Below are 21,417 nucleotides of genomic sequence, written 5' to 3'. Positions count from 1 at the left end.
CGGGATAATCTGGTTAATATGGTGTCATCAGCCACTCCTTGTAGGGAAAGGCAATTGTCTAAAAAGTATAATAATGATATATTATTATTACTATGTATTCAAAATGAGTTGTGTTTATTTCACTTAAAAGAGAGAGAGAGAGAGCTAGGGGAAGGGAGAGACAAAGACAGACAGACAGACAGGCAAAGACTGAGATGTGATATGTTCGAGCTCTGTTCTTGAAAAGGATAATACATTTTGTACCTGTTAGCTAGGGTAGCTAGCTATATAGGTTCTGTGCGTTTCGATTTAAATTGTAATTAAAATGAAACAATTCGTATGTTATGTGGATTTAACATGTTGGTGTGGGTATGTGTGTACCTGTTGCATGTAATTCAATCAACAGATGGGATCGTATATAAGAATATAAGAATATATATATAATCATAATGACGTGGCAACACCAGTTACATAATCATGATTATCATTTTCCGGAGTATACTCGAGTATACTGGACCCCGTACTGGACGTGTGCCCCATTCACAAGTACTGCATACTAAAAATGTTAAGATCGTTTCCTATGGTAGGTTTAGTAACATCAGATACTGGATGACACATTAAGTCGAGATTAGCTATGTTCATTATTTTGGGCTTAGATCATCATTTTGTTCAGATGGAATTCAGTGTACCTGAATGCGGGTTGGGGGATCGATATATTAAGTAGTTCCCGCATTTCTCCCAAGTTTTTAGTAAAAGGCCTCAACGTTCTTAAAGGACAAGTCCACCCCAACAAAAAGTTGATTGGAATAAAAAGAGAAAAATCAAACGAGCATAACGCTGAAAATTTCATCAAAATCGGATGTAAAATAAGAAAGTTATGACATTTAAATTTTCGCTTATTTTCACAAAACATTTATATTCACATCCTTGTCGGTATGCAAATGAGGAGAGTGATGACATCACTCACTCACTATTTCTTTTGTATTTTATTATATGAAATGTGAAATATTCCAATTTTCCACCTGTTGTCTAGCTGTGAAACAACGATTAATTCCTCCCTGAACATGTGGAATTAGCATTGTTTAATCCTATATGGTTCAGTCAAATTGGTCCTTATTGTCAAATCTGTAAAAAATGATATATTGTATAATTCAAACAATAAAAACAAAAGAAATAGTGAGTGAGGGACATCATCGACTGTGACATTAACATAAATTATGTCAACGAGTTGTGCATATCACTGTTTTGTGGAAAAAAGCGAAACTTTAAATTGTCATTACTTTCTTATTTTACATCCGATTTTGATGAAATTTTAAGCATAATGCTTGTTTGAATTTTCTCTATTTATTCAAATCAACATTTTTCTGGGGTGGACTTGACCTTTAAGAAGTTGTCTTATCATTCACCATTGATCGCATCACTGTGAATGTGGTCATTGTCACCAAGCTCGCTCAGGTTTGACCATCTGAAGATTACATACAGTTTGTACATCATCTTTCTACATGTTTCTACTCCGGGATTCATAGAAAATAATTTCATCAGAGGTGCATAATATTGGAGTATACCTGTTACCTAACCCTACCCTAAACAATACTGATCTCAGCATAAATTGAGACTATATTCCTAGTATTGACTTTAAAATATGTAATTTTAGACTGGCACTGGGGATCTAGTGTGCTTTTATAAACGCACCCCATGAATCAATTATTCGTTCTCCTTGAAGCCATACATGAAAAACCAATGAAGTATTACATAATACTACCTCTGATTAGTCAACCATGATTAGATCATAGAGCTACTTTCGCATCCTACACTGTCTGAAGAGCCATGGAGAGTTAGCCTTGCTGTCTTACTTCCCCGGGTCTTGCTTAGTCTGCTGGGCAAACCCTTCATTCGAGTAAAGGGTCTGAATTGCAGCCTACTCATGCCTTGTGTACTGAAGGCCCTCTCGCTCAGGAACAGCAAGTTTTGTATGTGCTAGTCTTTGCGTGGAGGCACACTTGTTGATCAAAGTTCCAATCAGGGTCTGTGCCTGCAGACTAGGTCTTGCTTACACTGATAATAGGCCTTTGTCCGTCCTTCTAAAATCCATGATGAAAATCATTCATGCAGTAATATCGAGCTGTGTATATCATACTATGTATCATTGTTTACCATTCGCATAGGTTTCTTATTATAGGCGGGATTATAAGACAACTTTCTCTGCACACCGATCACCAGTAGGTTCTCTTTGACGGTAAGAAAATATTTTCTGTTTATAGGGAATATTTCTGCAGAGTAATATAGCGAATAGTTGCTATAACAGTTAATTATGTGTGATATTTTGTGACGATAATGATTATTATAGTAATGTGTGTTTATCATTTCCATGATTTGGCCATAAAATATATTGAAAGGCCAAATTAAGCAAAATACTGCATGCATGCAGTAGGGAAGTGGGAGTACCTGCATGCAGTATCCGTTATTGACGTGATGGTAGCCTGAATAAATTTAGACCATCATTCTTTTAAAATTGTTTTGAGAATAATCGCGTCGGTTCGAGATGAAGAACTGTAGAAAACTATAGTGGAGTATAATTATGTGCATGTCATTTCGTTTTGCATTATTATAATCACCTGCATGGTGCTTGAATCAATCTCAATCCACTATTTTTTTTAAACCCTTGTAGTTCATTCACATTCACTGACCCCAAAGTTTTCAACTCTTCTAATTAAGGCCTTATTCAGTTCCAAAAGATTATATATTTTGTGTGTGTTTCATATAACAATTATTGTTACCCATATTAGTCGGATGATTCCCCCTTTTGGAAATTAGAAATTTTAGGACTATAATGTGCATTGATGCGGTCGGAGATGGGGGCGTTAACGGTTAAGGTGATTGTTTCTTCAAACGAGAACCGCGCTGACGTCTAACCTTAGGCCTAAAATGCATACATAAATACGTTTTCCGTATAGTTTTTAATTCAATCGAACTGTCCAGTTTGGCGCATTTGTATGAGACGCCGAATATACCAATATTATATAGAACAATTGTTTGTTATATAATCATTATTTATTAAATAATAACTATTATTTATATATAATTTACATTTTATTTGTAAATAACTACTATTATATAAAATATCATTTCTAATTATTTATATATAATTCCAAGTAATACTTCATTATTTGTAAATAATAATAGTTCGACATTCCATTATTTATAAATAATGATTATTTGTTTTTCATTATTTATAAATAATGATTATTTGTTTTTCATTATTTATAAATAATGATTATTTGTTTTTCATTATTTACAAATAATGATTATTTGTTTGTCATTATTTATAAATAATGATTATTTGTTTTTCATTATTTATAAATAATGATTATTTGTTTTTCATTATTTACAAATAATGATTATTTGTTTTTCATTATTTATAAATAATGATTATTTGTTTTTCATTATTTATAAATAATGATTATTTGTTTTTCATTATTTACAAATAATGATTATTTGTTTTTCATTATTTATAAATAATTTGTTGAGTTTTCCATTATTTATAAATAATGATTATTTGTTAAATAATGAAAACGTCTACTTCATTATTTATAAATAATTTTTTCGAGTGCACCATTATTCTCATTATTTATAAATAATCATTATTTAATGTTCGAGTTTTCCATTATTTATAAATAAAGATTATTTGTTAAATAATGAAATATCTACTTCATTATTTATAAATAATAATTTTGTTTCAATATCCCATTATTTATAAATAATCATTATTTATAAACAATTTTTACAGTTTGCCATTATATACAAATAATCATTATTTATATACAAATAACCATTATTTATTAAATAATGCCATTATTTATTAAATAATGCCATTATTTATTAAAGGACAAGTCCACCCCAACAAAAAGTTGATTTGAAAAAAAGGAGAAAAATCCAACAAGCAAAACACTGAAAATTTCATCAAAATCGGATGTAAAATAAGAAAGTTATGACATTTTAAAGTTTCGCTTAATTTCACAAAACAGTTATATGCACATCCTGGTTGGTATGCAAATTGGCAGACTGATGACGTCACCCACTCACTATTTCTTTTGTATTTTATTATATGAAATATGAAATATTCTAATTTTCTCCTCCTTGTCAAGTGAAACAAAGTTTTATTTCTCCCTGAACATGTGGAATTACCATTATTTTAATAGTTTATGGTTAAGTTAAGTTGGTCCTTATTGTCAAATCTGTAAAAATTGAAATATTGTATTATTCAAACAATAAAAAACAAAAGAAATAGTGAGTGATGGACATCATTGACTCTCTCATTTGCATATCGCTGAGTTGTGCATTTAACTGTTTTGTGAAAAATAAGCGAAAGTTAAAAATGTCATAACTTTCTTATTTTACATCCGATTTCGATGAAATTTGCAGCGTTATGTTTGTTTGATTTTTCTCTATCGATTCAAATCAACAATTTTCTGGGGTGGACTTGACCTTTAAATAATGGAAAACCCGCTATAACATGCAAATGTGGGACCGCCCATGATATGAATATTCATGTTGCGATTTCCTTTTTCGTGATTTGTCTTCACAAATTTTTGTCCATTTCCTCTTCATAATGACATTTCTTGAAGCAATTTTCTAGGGATATGGTCTGATTGTAATATTCTTCATTTTCTATATAACTTCGTCTTCGTAGAAATATCAAAAAGTGTAATTTTATACGATTTTTCCTACAGTTCACAATCCCCATAGGCGCGCGTGTATCGTAGGGACAACCGGTGAATCGACGGAGGGCTCTTCATCGAAATACTACGTTGGTTGGTCCCCGGAAGTGGCGGGCGGAATTTAGCCCGAATCTTTGATGGAAGTCGATCAAGTGCATATGAGCTGAGAGAGTGAAATATCAGTGTACTTGTACAGGCCCTTCTACTTTTTATAAATATTTCTTGTTGCTTTTTTTGTTAAGTTAATTTTTCCTGGTGTAGAGATAAGTTTCAGTTCTAATAATGCACTTCAAATACATTTTGGAGTGTCTGTTTGAGGCGTTTGGGGCGATTTCACCCTGGCCCCAAAATGCTCGCAACGACAATACGGGGGCATATGATGACCCCTAAATTTTTAAAAACTTATTTTTCTATTGAAAATTATCACAAAATTCACCAAAAGTGTGCACGAAAGCCTTCGTATTTCACTTTTAAAACTCCAAAAAGTGCCCAAATGACAAGCTTGGTCGCTTCGCTGTGTCGCTTTCAACTTGAGAACGTTTACGCGTCTGCTTTCCCCCCCCCCCCTCCTCCGAAAGAAATTCTGTATATGGCCATGCTCTAAAGAGCCTGGCACATTGATTTATGTATACTTCATTTTCATTATTTTTATCTCATTATCATCATGGCCTTACGCAGAATTTTTTCCGGGGGGGGGGGTGGGGGGAGCAGGACGCGCGTAAACTTTCTCATAAAAATCTTGAAAAAGCGAAGCGACCAAGCTTGTCATTTGAGCTTGGTCGCGTCGCTGTCTCGCTTTCAAGATTTTTTTGAGAAACTTTACGCGCGTCCTAGCTGCTCCCCCCCCCCCCCCCCCGGTAAAAATTTTGTGTAAGGCCATGATGATTATGTGATAAAAAAAATGAAAATGAAAAGTACATATAAATCAATGTGCCATATGCTCTTTTGAGCATGGCCATTCACAGAATTTCTTTCGGGGGGTGGGGGCAGACGCGCGTAAACGTTCTCAAGTTGAAAGCGATCGAGACAGCAAAGCGACCAAGCTTGTCATTTGGGCTTGGTCCCGTGGCTGTCTCGCTTTCAAGATTTTTTTGAGAAAGTTTACGCGCGTCATGCTCTGGCCCCGGCCCCCCTGGAAAAAATTATGCGTAAGGCCATGTTGATAATGAGATAAAAATAATGAAAATGAAAGTATACATAAATCAATGTGCCAGGCTCTTTAGAGCATGGCCGTATACAGAATTTCTTTCGGAGGAGGGGGGGGGGGGGGGGAAGCAGACGCGTAAACGTTCTCATCAAGTTGAAAGCGACACAGCGAAGCGACCAAGCTTGTCATTTGGGCACTTTTTGGAGTTTTAAAAATGAAATACGAAGGCTTTCGTGCACACTTTTGGTGAATTTTGTGATAATTTTCAATAGAAAAATAAGTTTTTAAAAATTTAGGGGTCATCATGACCCCGTATTGTCGTTGCGAGCATTTTGGGGCCAGGGTGAAATCGCCCCAAACGCCTCAAACAGACACTCCAAAATGTATTTGAAGTGCATTATTAGAACTGAAACTTATCTCTACACCAGGAAAAATTAACTTAACAAAAAAAGCAACAAGAAATATTTATAAAAAGTAGAAGGGCCTGTACAAGTACACTGATATTTCACTCTCTCAGCTCATATGCACTTGATCGACTTCCATCGAGGATTCGGGCTAAATTCCGCCCGCCACTTCCGGGGACCAACCAACGTAGTATTTCGATGAAGAGCACTCCGTCGATTCACCGGTTGTCCCTACGATACACGCGCGCCTATGGGGATTGTGAACTGTAGGAAAAATCGTATAAAATTACACTTTTTGATATTTCTACGAAGACGAAGTTATATAGAAAATGAAGAATATTACAATCAGACCATATCCCTAGAAAATTGCTTCAAGAAATGTCATTATGAAGAGGAAATGGACAAAAATTTGTGAAGAAAAATCACGAAAAAGGAAATCGCATCATGAATATTCATATCATGGGCGGCCCCACATTTGCATGTTATAGCGAGTTTTCCATTATTTAATAAATAATGGCATTATTTAATAAATAATGGCATTATTTAATAAATAATGGTTATTTGTATATAAATAATGATTATTTGTATATAATGGCAAACTGTAAAAATTGTTTATAAATAATGATTATTTATAAATAATGGGATATTGAAACAAAATTATTATTTATAAATAATGAAGTAGATATTTCATTATTTAACAAATAATCTTTATTTATAAATAATGGAAAACTCGAACATTAAATAATGATTATTTATAAATAATGAGAATAATGGTGCACTCGAAAAAAATATTTATAAATAATGAAGTAGACGTTTTCATTATTTAACAAATAATCATTATTTATAAATAATGGAAAACTCAACAAATTATTTATAAATAATGAAAAACAAATAATCATTATTTGTAAATAATGAAAAACAAATAATCATTATTTATAAATAATGGAAAACTCAACAAATTATTTATAAATAATGAAAAACAAATAATCATTATTTATAAATAATGAAAAACAAATAATCATTATTTGTAAATAATGAAAAACAAATAATCATTATTTATAAATAATGAAAAACAAATAATCATTATTTGTAAATAATGAAAAACAAATAATCATTATTTATAAATAATGAAAAACAAATAATCATTATTTATAAATAATGAAAAACAAATAATCATTATTTATAAATAATGGAATGTCGAACTATTATTATTTACAAATAATGAAGTATTACTTGGAATTATATATAAATAATTAGAAATGATATTTTATATAATAGTAGTTATTTACAAATAAAATGTAAATTATATATAAATAATAGTTATTATTTAATAAATAATGATTATATAACAAATAATTGTTCTATATAATATTGGTACATTCGGCGCCTCATACATCTGTGGGGAAAGTTATCTTCCTCAAAGCACAACAGAGAGCGAGAATCACATTACCCCCCCCCCCCCCCCCTGCCCTCCAAGTTTAATAATGTTGAACTTTGAGGTGGTATAAGGGGTCGATCTGGACTAATCGAACAGGGACCTATAAAAAAATGCAAATAAACTGGGACCAATTCACACAGCTATAGGATACAAATTCAAGTTCATCTTGGTATGAAATTAGTATCATAGATGGAGGTTTAAGACTTTAATTTCTTCTTTATCATTAAAATTATATTTTACTTTATTTCCTCGATAAAACCGTGATTTAAGTTTTCTATAAAGTTATCGGAGGTCTTTTGTGTGATTCTGAACGTTATTAATGGCATGTATTATGTTCTTCCTGAGAAAACCCTCATTCATCTTGAATTATAAAAAAAGTGTAATTTATGGAATTTATGATTACACGGCATAATAATGTTCGAGCAGCTCGGCAATGGCGTCATAGTATCAATTCATATCCGTAGTTCTTTTATGGATTTCCGGGAAATTTTATTGATAAGTATAATTCTCTCTTTTTACGCTTCTTTAAAGTCAATGTCAGGGAACTAAAACTCATTGGATTTCCTTTTAAGTTCAAAGTCCACCCCGACAATAATTCAATTTGAACAAATAGTGACATGCAGAATAAGACAAACCTGTTGCACAGAAATTTCAGTAATTCAAAATCCCGGATGTAAACTTATAAAGTTATTTCATTTTTGTTGTTTACATAGCATGACGAGAGGAAACCATGAAATAACCACACAGGATACAAGATCCTTATGAAGTACGAAGTTATACAATAATGCCATTTTACAATCATTATCATTGTCATGCTTTATATTTTTGTGCATCTACCATTTTGAAGTCAGTTAAAGGGAGGGTCGTAATGTTCAGGGCAGCGCCAGGATATTTTGATAGAGAGGACGAGACGATCTAAAGGTGACGTTTTATTTTACCATATTTTTTCCCCTTTGTACACTTTTTTCTTCACTTTCTCATTTATCAGTTTCTTCATTACTTGAAAAATTATTGAAGGGGCACTGAGAGACCCTTTCCTCAAAACGACAATACTTGTGATACCATGCTAGCATGCATTGTCCGGAGTACAGACATCCAGAATCAATCAATCAATCAACAAAAGAAGAATAAAGAAAACGAAAGAAAAGGAAAGTAAAAAATGAAAGAAAAGGTTAAAAGAAAAGGTCAAAAGGAAAAGAAAAACGTCGAAATATGATATTTTTTCCTGGGTATACTATGTCAAACCATCACAAAATTAGATTTCAGTTTGGAAAAAAAATCATTATTTCATCCAGCCTCTCACCAAATGCATGTTTTATAAATTACTGTCTCGGTTAAGGTCACTAGTCACTCAATATCTTGATATTTACGCAATGTAGATCAAAATATGTTGTTTGCTTGTTTCATTTTCTCTATCGTCAATATGGGTACCAGCAGAATGGATCATTTATGTATTAGCGTAGTACTGCAGGAAGCATTGATTGCGAGTATATTGCAATTGGTCTTCAGGAAGTACTCCCTTATAGCAAAGTTTCAACAAGCGTTTCATGGAAGTATATAGTCTAGGAACCTTTAATCGTAATATCATTATGTGTAATGAGTGGTCTGGAACGCTGCCTCCTTTACTGTCGACGCGATTACAGTCCCCTTTTAATAACTCGCACCTATTGATATTCAAGACGTAAACATGCATGGACTTACTGACCAAAGCAACCAGTATACGTCTGGTTTAAAGTCACTCTACGTTACCATTTAGAGTAGGATTTGAGAGCTTCGCTTGACTGCAGGATATCCCTATTGAATTATATTCTTTTTGAATTTCTATCAATAGAGGCAGCAAAGAGTCCTCACTGATTGAGGAGCAGACGCCGAAGGATCAAGCTTGGACGTCGACAGAACTCTACCCAGCTTTGATGGTCAATGTTCTGGAAACAAGGTTGACCATCATCAAATAATCCCACGTGTGAACTCTTGCAGAGGAGTTGAGGTGATTCCAAAGTTACCAAACGGCATAGACGACAACAATATCAAAAACAGTAGCAGCGGTAGCAGCAACGACAGCAAACACAACTTTTGAAGTGTCAAAGCTAAGAAATACAAATGGTGATGGCAAGCGACAATTCGTCTACTGACGGCTGTTCGTCCCAAGTCAATTCAGCAACGGAGGAAGCAATTTGTAAGTTCGTACTTTAATGTTTTACCTATTTGAATATCCATCCATTTCAACCCTGTTATAATTATGTGCCAACTCTATTTCTAGTATATTTCATCTATTTGTTTTGCTAACCAGTGACGTACTGAGCGAAAAATGTCGAGGGGGCTAGGTATGGCGTATGGGGCAGAATTCATAAAAAGTCGATGGCGAGCGAGCAAAAATTTCAACATTTTTATTACAAAAATTCAATATTGTGATAGATTTTCAGATCATATTCAGAAAATAATATCATGTTTCACCCTTTTCCTTTTTGCTCTCTTTTTTTTCTTGGTCGCAACTCGCAAGAGCCCCTCATCTGTATGCCTACGTTTTATCTTGTTCCTTGTTTTTGAATCATTAGTTCATGGTTATACTGAGTTGAATACGAGTTTCTCAGATATAATATTTCTATAGGTCCGGTTTAGAGGTCGTTTATCAATATATTTAATCAATTACCAATCCTCGGTCATTTTTCAGAACATAATTCATAAGACTTTGCCTAATATGGCCATATTATATATTAATCTATCATGTTGTGTGAAACAGTATATAGATTAAGAAACAGTCTGATTTATTTATAGTGACACATATCCGGCACATATCTTTACTGAAAGAGTCAAACAGGGGGGGGGGGGGCAATTGTTGCATCCATATACGCCAATATACACCCCTGATGAAAAGAGAATACACCCCTATCAGCCTATATAGCATACGGTCAGAGTAATTCTGCCATTGCAACTCTTACGGAATATAATACCCCTTTCATAAACCCAATAAAAACCAATTATGCGGCTAATAGCAGCATAATTTGGTCGTAAAATCAGAGGAGGACAAGAGTTATCCGCATTATTCTGATGCTGCTATTATCCGCATAATAGCGCCATCGGGACAAGATTTTGAGTTTATGAACGCATTTCCAAATAATGCGGATAATTGCCATGGTGCGGTCACAAGGTCACCCTTTTCCAACACAACCACATCGGAGGGGGCGTGTCCGGTTGTCATGACGATTATCCGCCTTTTTCAGGACGGGCGCTCGTAAAAATAATGCGGATAATTTTCGGAGTTTGTGAACGCAATTTTTATTGAATTATCCGCATTACTCTTAGGCGGCTAATTGGAGGATAGGTTTTATTGGGTTTATGAAAGGGGTATGACATAACCACAAAAATGTTTTTTTGTATATTATGAAATATATTAAAGAACATGCATGCCTATAGCTTCCGTCGTAAAAACGTTATTTTTTTCTTTTCTAATGTACAATTGTAAGTAAAGTATTTTTACTACTACATTGTTTACTGATATCATTATGATAATCATTGGCATCACTATCATTATCTTTATCATTATCATTATTATTATAATCATAATTTCTGTTTCCTTTTATCCTGTAGTTCTTGGATCTTTCGGAGGGGGTATAGCTCTTCTTGTCATCCTATCTCTACTAAGTGTTGCTACGATTATTATGTTCATACACTCGTATGTTGGGATTAGGCACCGTGTTAAAAGTCAAAGCAGGAGAATATTTCTTATCCGACTTTTCGCCATTTTTCCGGTAAGATTTTTTCGGCTCATTTTGCACAAAATGACTATACAGTGCGTCCCAGAAAAAACGAAACCGAGATTAACTGACGATTTATCATAACTTATTCACAAATACGATAGACAAATGACCTACAAATGTAAAGCTTAGAATCTCCTTTTTCATCTGATATTACTTAGATTATTCCTCATTCACGCATGAGTGAGCAAAAACAATTTGAAGAAAGGATACCAAAAACTCATTTGACGGGGGTATCTGAATTTCAAAAAGAAAATCACATGCCTAAAAAGTTCAATATCTGCTCTTTTATTTGATACCTTAATCACAAAAAATGGTCAAGAAGTAAAAAAGTTATGTTTCCTCGAAACAATGCTTGTATTTCCATAATTTCATTAAATAAACGTGTTTTCACCGGTTTCCCACAGAAGATATCGCATGGTTAACAAAATACTTTATGCATGGCTGATCGTCAACAAAACGGAGTGTCGAGTGAGTTTGAACGCTAACCTGTAAAACCTCTTAATTTTATGAAATTATTGAAATTCAAGCCTTATTTCAAATAACCAGAACTTTGTTATTTCTTGACCATTTTCTGTAATTGAGGTATCAAATTAAAGAGCAGATATTGAACTTTTATAAAATGTGGTTTACTTTTTGAAACCCAGATACAGCCCGCCAAGTGACTTTTTGGTATCCCCTCTTCAAATTGTTTTTGCTCACTCATGCGGAAATGAGAAATAATCTAAGTAATTTCAGATGAAAGAGGAGATCCTAAGCTTTAAAATGGTAGGTCATTTGTGTATTGTATTTGTGATTAAGTTATGATAAATCATCGATAAATCTCGGTTTCGTTTTTTCTTGGACGCACTGTATAGGTCAGCAGGGTGCAACTGTTATTCTAGTCATATTTGACTATTTTCTGGTCGTATTTTACTAGAAAAGAGTTATTTCTGACTAGAACATAATTCAGACGTGTGACTAGACATATCATTTGCACCAAGTTGACTATTGGTCTAGTCAATTTGACTGAGTTGTTTTAATAGTGTGTGGTTATCATTATTATTACTACTTCCATTTTATTGTTAAATAGTTTTTTAAGATATGAATTCATAATCCAGCACTTACTGCATTATAATGTAAGGTTGGGTTTCATCTGTGCTGGTAACTTGGTATCTTCATGGTTTTCATCAACCTGATTGGGAGTAACGTCCAACTTAAAGCACGGCTGATAATTCGAATCGTTCTTAATTAGTTATCATGGGTTGCACAATTATGCTAATGACAGAACCCAAACTTTTCTGTTGTTTCAAAGAGAGTGAAGTTGATCTTAGTACGCCTTTCCCCCTTACATTTAGTAAACATATAATTACCGGTAAATGTTTGTGACCAATAACAGCAATTTAAGTACATAAAGATTGGTTTTAAAGTTTAGCTGATGGAAATCGAGCTGACATATATTTCTGATTTGAGACTGCGCAACTTGATTTTCAACCAATCAACAGCGCGCATTTTGGACTTGCGATTGATTTTTTGACTTGCGTTTAAACGCAACTCTTTCTGCAACGGACCCCAGGGCTCGTTTCATAAAACAGTTTAAAGCTACTGAAATAAAATAATTTGATTGGCTGATTATGAACTTGTTATAGAACTTTTGCATATGCTATTATAACAGGTCTTTAGGAAACGGGACACTGGTCACTACTTCTGCAGAAGTTGCTAACAGTACTTACAAATTTGTTCCCACCATCTTATAATTGGCCTTCATTATCTAATAAAATGTTGCTTTTAATAGTTTTGTTTAAAGTTTCTTTAAGATAAACCTCTTTATTTAAAATGCATTATCTAAGAGCCAGAGGAATTAGGCAATGTATATAGTCGTTATTCAGATTTATAATAGGCTTTTTAATGTGAAACGGACAAATACAATTTTGATTATTTTATCAATTATCTGAGTGCTCAATATCATATCAGAGTCCGATATGCACTTCCATAGGCATGATATAGGCAAATGGACTTTCTGTGTCAAATATCTGCCTAATTTTTTTATATTCATTTTTATATTTTGCCTTTATTAAAAAAAATCATAGATCTACTCGGCCACATCTTTAGCAGGAGTTTACTTTCCACGGGCGTCGCTCATAACAGGTTGGGGATCTAGTTTGTAAGTATGGATTGTCATTTCTTTCCTTTTAGTCCTAAAATGAATCAAAAGTGCAAATCGACAATTATGACTGGTTGTTGATAATTTTGTTCATGCAGACGTGTATTCATAAGATTTGACCATTCACATACCTTTTTCTTTATTTGCCTTTATGTGTGCCCCTGAGATGATAAAAAAATACTTCATTCCTATGTTTTAATCACTAAATACGATTTAACAAGATAATTTGGGGAAGTAGGGGGGGGGGCTGAATAAGTCCTCCTGTCTATGAGAAACCAACAAGAGTCTAACTAATGATCTCACTTTGTAGTGATAAGGAGACGATAAATTCCTTTTTTAGTCCTAAAATGAATCAAAATTGCAAATTAACAATTGTGATTGATCCTCTTCTCCCTCCTCCTCCTCCTTTTCTCCCCCTCCTGCTCTTCCCATCCTCCTCATCGTTCTCCGTCTCCTCCTCAACCTCCCAGTCCTCCTACTCCACGCGCGCCTACTCCTCCTCTCCTCCCTCCTCCGACTATACTCCTACTTAATATTACGTCTCCATCTCCTCCTGTTCCTAGGTACCTGTCTATGACGATGTACACCTTCGTTCTACTTGTCATCGACTACTATGGAGGTCTTGAAGCCATGGAGCGTCATCTTGAGGGGGTCGAGGTATCCCTCTCAGCCCCACCCCTTACGTGCTGCTGCCCTTGCTTACCTAAGGTTGTCTTCATGTAAGTCTGAATTCTATTACATTTTCCACAGCAACAATATTTGCGTTCCCACTTTTTTCTCCATTCCCTTGCCAATTATTGAAATAATACTTTTTAATATCCAATTCTAACCTCTCTTCTTACTAATAATGCTTGGAGGAGGAATGACAATTCAGTTATGCCGATTTATTTATGTTCATTTGCACCACTCAGTCTAATCTACAAAATGCGTCCGCTGTTTTATACCTCATTTGCAATATGTTGTTTGAAGGCCAATGAAAGCAACATTTGTATGTTTTGCATGAATTCGCTGACCAATACAAATCATGGATTGTGTATCTAGTCTGCAAGCCACGAGCTAATTTCAATTAAAGCGGTATCTCCAATCTAAAATCCGTGTAGGCCTATTTTGGCCGACGAATATTCGATTTGAAATAAACTATCATTTTTATCATTTTGTGCATTACCAGGGCGGCGAAAGTGTTGTGTTGGGGCCGGGGGGGGGGGGGGGTAGGGGACTGGCCATGCAAAAATTCGATTAAAAATATATATACCTTATGCTATGTTTCTTGCCATGAAACGTAATATATATAATTATTTTTTATTATAACCATATGCATGGAAGGCTGCAGTTACCTAATCGACATTTGTATGGGTATAGGTGCATGTTCTGCTTTATTCTGATGACAGCAGAATCATAACATGAGATTTATGATGTATTCTTGGTTCAATTTCCTTGCAGGGACCACTTCCACGGGATGAGAGTGCTAGTTTTGCAAGCAGTTTACCTCAGACCCCTAACAACCATCATTGGGGCTATCTTATGGACCGACGGAATCTACGCACCTAGAGTAAGTAAGACTACGATGGCTAATAATGACTTATCAATTGATATTTGGATAAAAGGAAATGATATGTGTTTATTTGAGGTCAAGAAACTGTCTCATTACGAACTAGCTGCAAAAGCAAAAAGGAAATCGACTGATAGCTAACATTCAGATTTTTTTCCGGATGATGAAAATGAAAATCCATATTTTATTGTTCGAAGTAGACATGAAATGAAATACTCCGAAATTTTACTTTGGCCAATTGATCGTGGGCCAGGCAGCCGCTGTGCAGCGCCAGATCGACGAGGCTCTATTCCTTTAATAGTTGAACGCCAAACGGGGTAGCAGCAACTCCCATCTTTTAACATCTTTTGGTCTGACGCGGCCGGGATTTGAACCCCCGACCTCCCGGTTGTGAGACGGACGCTCTACCAACTGAGCCAACACACCGGTCCGATCCAGGATTAAAAGGGGGAGGGGTTGGGGTGGGGGCAGTGGTTTTATCTTTGCCATGCATGAGAAAGGAAATATACCCCCAAAAAGGATTCTCTACTCCATTTTTTTTTGGAGGGGGGTAGAGGTGTTGGCCTATTTTTATTCTTGAATATGTTGGGCTGTTTTGTTGATTTCATACTTACCACCCCCCTCTCTCTCTCTCCATCTGTATGTCCATGGAGTCACTGTCTGAGAGACAGTGACCCCATTGTCTCCTTCCCATCCATACTGCTTCTTCACTCTCCCTTTCATCTTATCCCTCCCTCTGTCTTACTTTCTTTATTATTTGGTCTCTCATGTTCCCTTTCCATCACCATCGCATTATTATATTTTGTCCATCCAGATCGGACCCGACTCGGCCTTTCTCTATCTGACCATCATCAGTCTTATATCATCACTGGTTGCTGTCTATGGTCTCTCCGTCATGTACAACGCTACGCTAAAACACCTCCGACATTTCATGATCGGCGTAAAGTTTGCCGTCCTCAAATGCGTAATCATTGTGACGAATTTACAGAACATGATCATCGCCGCCCTCTCCGCGGCCAATGCCATCCCGTGTTCCGGAGCATTTAATTCGCCAGCAAGAGGAACGCGTAAGATTCACCTTTCTATTATTTTTGAAAAATCAAGCAAGCCTAAACATGCTAAACCAGGGGGCGGCAACATATTTTGTGGTTGGTGAAAAACGATCTAGATTAAACGTCATAATATTCTCAAGTGATTAATACATATTACTATTTTTCTCAAGTTCCCTTTTTTCACATTTTATCTCCAGTATTTTTTTGTTACTGCTTGAAACTCAGGGGTGGCCGCCCCCTGTCCCCATGTGGCAACTCTCCTGAAGTAAAGGATTATAGGACGGAACTCATTCAGGGGCGGCGATCCTGGGGATCGAAGGCATAGTGCCCGCTCACCTTGTGAAGCACTGAAAAGTGCCCCTTTTTAGACAAGAAAAATGCCCCCTCACGAACGTGTTCTGTGCCCCTATATCACCTTAGAAGAACCCATTTTATGTGCTAACGAGTGCCCATTTGCCTTCTCATAGGTGCCTGTTTTTCATAATTAGATAATTTGTCCTTAAAAACCCACTCTTTTCGTGCCCGATGAGCACTCGGGCTTTATTTAGCTATTTTAATATGCCTTTACTAATTTTTGACAAATGCCCCCTTTCTTTTCTAGTTTGTTCAAAATGTTCAGTCTGTTAATGTTCTGATGGCATCCGTTTTCCTTTGGAACAAGTGTTCCTATTATATGATTCTGGAAAAACACATTTTAAATTGGTGAATTTTACATATAATTTTTAGTTATCTCGAGGAATAAGAGGCTGTTTATGCTATTCGAAACAAAACGCTGCACAGATGAAAACGAAAGCGTGTTCAATCCGCCTTAAGTTTCATGAGTCATGTGAATGGGGTAAATAAGTCATTTTGTCTTTGTTTTAAGATAGTGCCCTTTTCGGAAGAAAAGGTGTCCTTTTTCCCTGTGCCCCCCCCCCCCCACTTTCAACTTCTCCCCCGCCCTTGGACTCATTGTAATACTTCTTATTTTCTTCACAGACCACTAGTGTCACTGGAGGGGGTAGGTCTATCTCCCATGCATCTTTCGAGAAAAAAAATCATAGCAACTCGTATTTTGTATTATATAAAACTTTGGTGGTGGCTATTTATCTTTGTTTGTGGCTAAAATCTCGATTATTCCAAAAAGAGATTTTCACTTTTCTTCAATAATTTTGGCCTCCTGCAAATTGCTTAGCGAAAGTATCACCTGATGATACTTCATTTTTCCCTCCAATATAAAAAATATATATTTAAAAATTAGATTCCTTTTTGGAGTCACGGGGGTCATTATACTTTTGTATGTGATTTTGCATGGGAGTACTTTTCAAGGTTGTTATGTCCCAGGTAAGGAAGCAGATTATCAGGGGAGTATTTCATGAAACGTTTCCTGAGTGATTTTCACTGACTAAATTGCTCTCAACCAATCAGACACAGTGATTTTCAGTGGCTTGTAACGCACGCCTTTCAGTGAAAGATCACTGAATATTTTGTCTTACTAAATAATCACCTCGAACACGACAAGCACTTCTTGGCGAAGGCTTCGGTAGGGTGAAATAACCATGGTTAGGTTAAAACGTTTATAACTAACGCTTTTAATCTGGACATGTTAGCTCAGTGGTAGAGCTCCTGCCTCGAGAACGGGAGGTCGTATGTTCGATCCTGGCCGAGTCAAAGGAAAGACTATTAAAATTGGACATTCTTCCATGTAGCCAGCTAGGCTCTAGGCAGAATAGGCAGGGGTATTAAATCCCCAATAAATCACATAATGTTAATCATGGTCACTGGCGGATCCAGGGGGGCACAGCCGGCCCGTGCCCCCCCCCCCCTTGAGAGGCACAATTAAAATTTGTAATATAAAAATGCCGTTAAAACGGAAGTGTACCCCCTTTCGAAAGTGAAGACCATTTTTTTTTTTTTATTCTTCGGGAAAATGAGCCCCCCCCCTTCGAAAAAATCCTGGATCCGCCCCTGATCATGGCCCACTGGAAACTCGGGTAGTAGCTGATGTGGCTACTCAGGTTAAATTTGGAATATCAATTATAACCAAATTCTTTGTTCTCTCCCCTCACCCAGTCATCTACCACATCCTGGTCATCTGTGAGATGTTTCTCATCCTCCTCGTCCTTAAGATCTACTACGCCCAATGGTCGAAGAAACACGAATACGGCAAACACTTCTCGTCGAAGGCTTCGGTCGGCGACCTCAAGCCCGCAGCCGAAGAGAAGCCACCCGCGGTCGGGGCCACCAACGAGGGCATGGACGATGTCGAACTGAAGGCGGGTGTCAATGGGGAATCGAAGTCGAGCCCGGATAAGAGCGACACTGGCGTATGATCACGAGGGTTTATGACTTATGGATTGCATCTCGTGATCATTGCAAGAATGGGGGTCATAAACCGCTAAAGGATGATGATATCGACGACGATGATGATGATGATGGTGATATGGTGATGATGATGATGATGATGATGATGATGATAGTTGATGATAAAAAATAATTGATATGGATATTAATATCAATATTTTTATCGTGATAATGATAATTCTGATGATAATTTTATTGATAATGGCCCGGAAAATGGGGGATGATCATATCAATATTAATATTACTGATCATAACCTTAAAAATGGTAATAGTAATATGAGTGATACCAAAACGTTAACACTATTACCAGAGGCATGAATTTACTTATTATCCAAAATAAATGTGCTTATATATACCTTTAACAGAAAAGGTTAAAGAAACGCGGTGGAAAGGTCACTAATTTTATCAGCAATATAATTTTTATAGATACCGAATACCTGGGCACTGGGAACGACTTTTTTTAATAGGGGTGCTGGTCTAAATTTGACAAGCAAAAGAAAAAAAAGGTGTTTGTGGTTAAATTTCTGCTACTTACCATACCTACCTGATTTCCAGGGGGTGCCCCCAGCACCCCTGCTTCCAGGGGCCATGCTGAATATTATTATGTAGATGTAAAAACAACAGTTAATGCAACGATGAAATTTAAACCCACACACAGTGACATAAAGTGGTTTAATCGCTTGGTATGATTTGATTCAATATGATTTGTATAATTATTGCTTGCTCAATGCTTGATTTCATTCGTTATTGTATATACGAACTGTATTTTATATTGTGCACTTGAGAAAGAGAGAGCAGGGCGATAATTAGGGAGAGATAGAGGCTGGGGGTGGGAGTAATCCAATTGCAGTCACAGTAAAGCTTCAATGGATAAAAAAAATCATTGAACTTGGAGGAGCCTGTTTCTCTCTCGAACGCTATTGACTGTTTACATATTTTATTGCCATTTTTATATGTATAATATCATTAATCCTTTTATTTTGATTATTATACTTAATTTGAAAGTTTTGAAATTTTTTGTTGTGTTGTATATCAGCCGTCAACATTCACCTATATGATACACGTATATAATATTATTTTCAGTTTGTTCTTTAGCTAGGCACGATTTTTACCACAGGCAGTATAGGCTCGCTATATAAAAATCAATACCGGCGTCTTTCATGAGGACATGATATATGTGTTAATAAAAATATGTAATTTGAACACGTTAATACCATGAATCGTTTGATTATATTTTTGTGTTGATGAAGTCTCAAACAGATGTCTCATGGTTATTCCATCTCCCGGGTTCCATCTACATAATGACATAGCGAATAAAGAAAAATTCGATCCCGTGTTATACAAGTATATCTCCAGCTATCACATGCCTTGAATAATAAAATAAGATTGTCATATTATACGAAGAGAAAATAAATCTGTTCATCTGGAATTTAATTGAAACGGAGAACACTTTCAAATTCATTGTTATATGAATTACAGGAATCGGGGTGAGTAGACTTTCCGAAAACAAGAATTTCCAACACCTTTGCTACGAAGGTCACATGAATTAATATCTCTAATGTTTGTGTATATAGTACTCCATGATTATCAAATGTATAAATAAATTTTGGTATCGATTGTATGGCTATATACATACCGGGTAAGGACGGTACAGCGCGAGAACACTCTTAAAATGTTGGGCAACATACTGTCCACACATCAATTGGTTAAACATTTCTTATCCAACTCTGGGTAGTTTTCAACCAATATTGTGTAGTTTTCACCCAAAGCACACATTTTTGGTTTAAAGCTACCCAGAATTGGATAAAGTTTTAACCATTGTTGTGTGGACAGTATAATACCCAACATTTTTAAGAGTGTATGAATAAATAATTTCATGATATGCGTCTACATTGTTTTGTCCGAGGTTTTATTTTATACGTTTTTAGGATTTTTTTTTCACAAAATGATTACTCTTTGTTTATTCATTTATATTCAATATAATAATATTCGTCGATTTTTTAAATCGATTGAAAAGGAAAACGATTTTGGACTTGCTCGCTACGAGAATAAACGAGTTTTCAAATAACGTTCGCCCGCGCATCCAAAACTATAATGAGCCCCTTTTGTTAACACACCACTTCATAAACTAGAAATAAAAAGTTCATATTGTTGAAATATGAGTTTCGCCGTATGAATGTAGGAGAATCCAGATGGAGGAATACCTTGTGATTTCTGTCAGAAAATAATATCATGCATGCTTTACACTTTCTTTTACCCCCCCCCCCCCCTCGATTCTGTTCATAGAAAATTTTGGGGTTCCAGTGCCCGAACCCCCCCTACACGCCAGTGTGTGTATTTGAGTTTTGTCAGACGTGTATCAATCAGATATGATTATTTACGTCTGGGACCGACCTTTAACGTCACCATCCGAAAGACGTGATTAATATGGTTACTTGTATAGGCACAAAGATAGTAAAATAAAATGGTTTATGCCATCACATATCGGGGTCTTCGCGTCGGGACGAATTTGACATGGGCCCATTTCATAAACAGATAAAGGACTGTTGTAACTTCGCCATTATGGCAACTGCCATGGTAACATGGCTCAGCAGCCAATCAGAATCAAGGTTTCCATGGTAGTTGCCATAATGGCAAAGTTACAACAGTTGCAAGTCCTTTATGAAACGGATCGGGCAGAAAGTGGGATAATTTGGGAATAAGAGAAAATAGACAAAGTAGCCCAGGAAAAATCAATTGACTTTGAAAGTGTCTTGGTATAACAACACCGAGGATAAAAAGGATTAATTCAGAGAGAGTGGGGGGGGGGGTAGATCTACAGAGTATAGAGGAGGAGGAGAAGAATGGCGAGATTGAAAGAACAGGCGGACCTTGAGGAAATGTGAGGGG

The 21,417-nt window shown here is 35.8% G+C and overlaps 1 protein-coding gene across 2 annotated transcripts; it reads left to right on the top strand.

The window, feature by feature from the left end:
* Positions 1-1,791: 1,791 nt before the first annotated feature.
* Positions 1,792-20,418, top strand: LOC129259108 (organic solute transporter subunit alpha-like). Of its 2 annotated transcripts, XM_064098268.1 has the most exons (10): positions 1,792-1,825; positions 2,023-2,215; positions 8,534-8,607; positions 9,518-9,862; positions 11,275-11,435; positions 13,511-13,584; positions 14,148-14,303; positions 15,025-15,133; positions 15,948-16,200; positions 18,238-20,418. In XM_064098268.1, exons 4-10 carry the CDS (start codon positions 9,787-9,789, stop codon positions 18,495-18,497), a joined length of 1,089 nt encoding a protein of 362 aa, XP_063954338.1. In that variant the 5' UTR covers positions 1,792-1,825; positions 2,023-2,215; positions 8,534-8,607; positions 9,518-9,786; the 3' UTR covers positions 18,498-20,418. The 2 variants fall into 2 exon arrangements, with proteins under 2 accessions (XP_063954338.1, XP_063954337.1); XM_064098267.1 differs by lacking the exon at positions 8,534-8,607.
* Positions 20,419-21,417: the final 999 nt, after the last annotated feature.

This window comes from Lytechinus pictus, chromosome 4 (genome assembly GCF_037042905.1).
Source record: "Lytechinus pictus isolate F3 Inbred chromosome 4, Lp3.0, whole genome shotgun sequence".
Classification (NCBI taxonomy): Eukaryota; Metazoa; Echinodermata; class Echinoidea; order Temnopleuroida; family Toxopneustidae; genus Lytechinus; species Lytechinus pictus.
This window is presented reverse-complemented; position numbering and strand designations above follow the sequence as displayed.

Coding starts and splice junctions, on each gene's coding strand:
- LOC129259108 (XM_064098267.1), top strand. CDS start 9,787: ATGGTGATGGCAAGCGACAATTCGTCTACTGACGGCTGTTCGTCCCAA. Junction 9,863..11,274: donor AGCAACGGAGGAAGCAATTT/GTAAGTTCGTAC, acceptor TTTATCCTGTAG/TTCTTGGATCTTTCGGAGGG. Junction 11,436..13,510: donor GACTTTTCGCCATTTTTCCG/GTAAGATTTTTT, acceptor AAAAAATCATAG/ATCTACTCGGCCACATCTTT.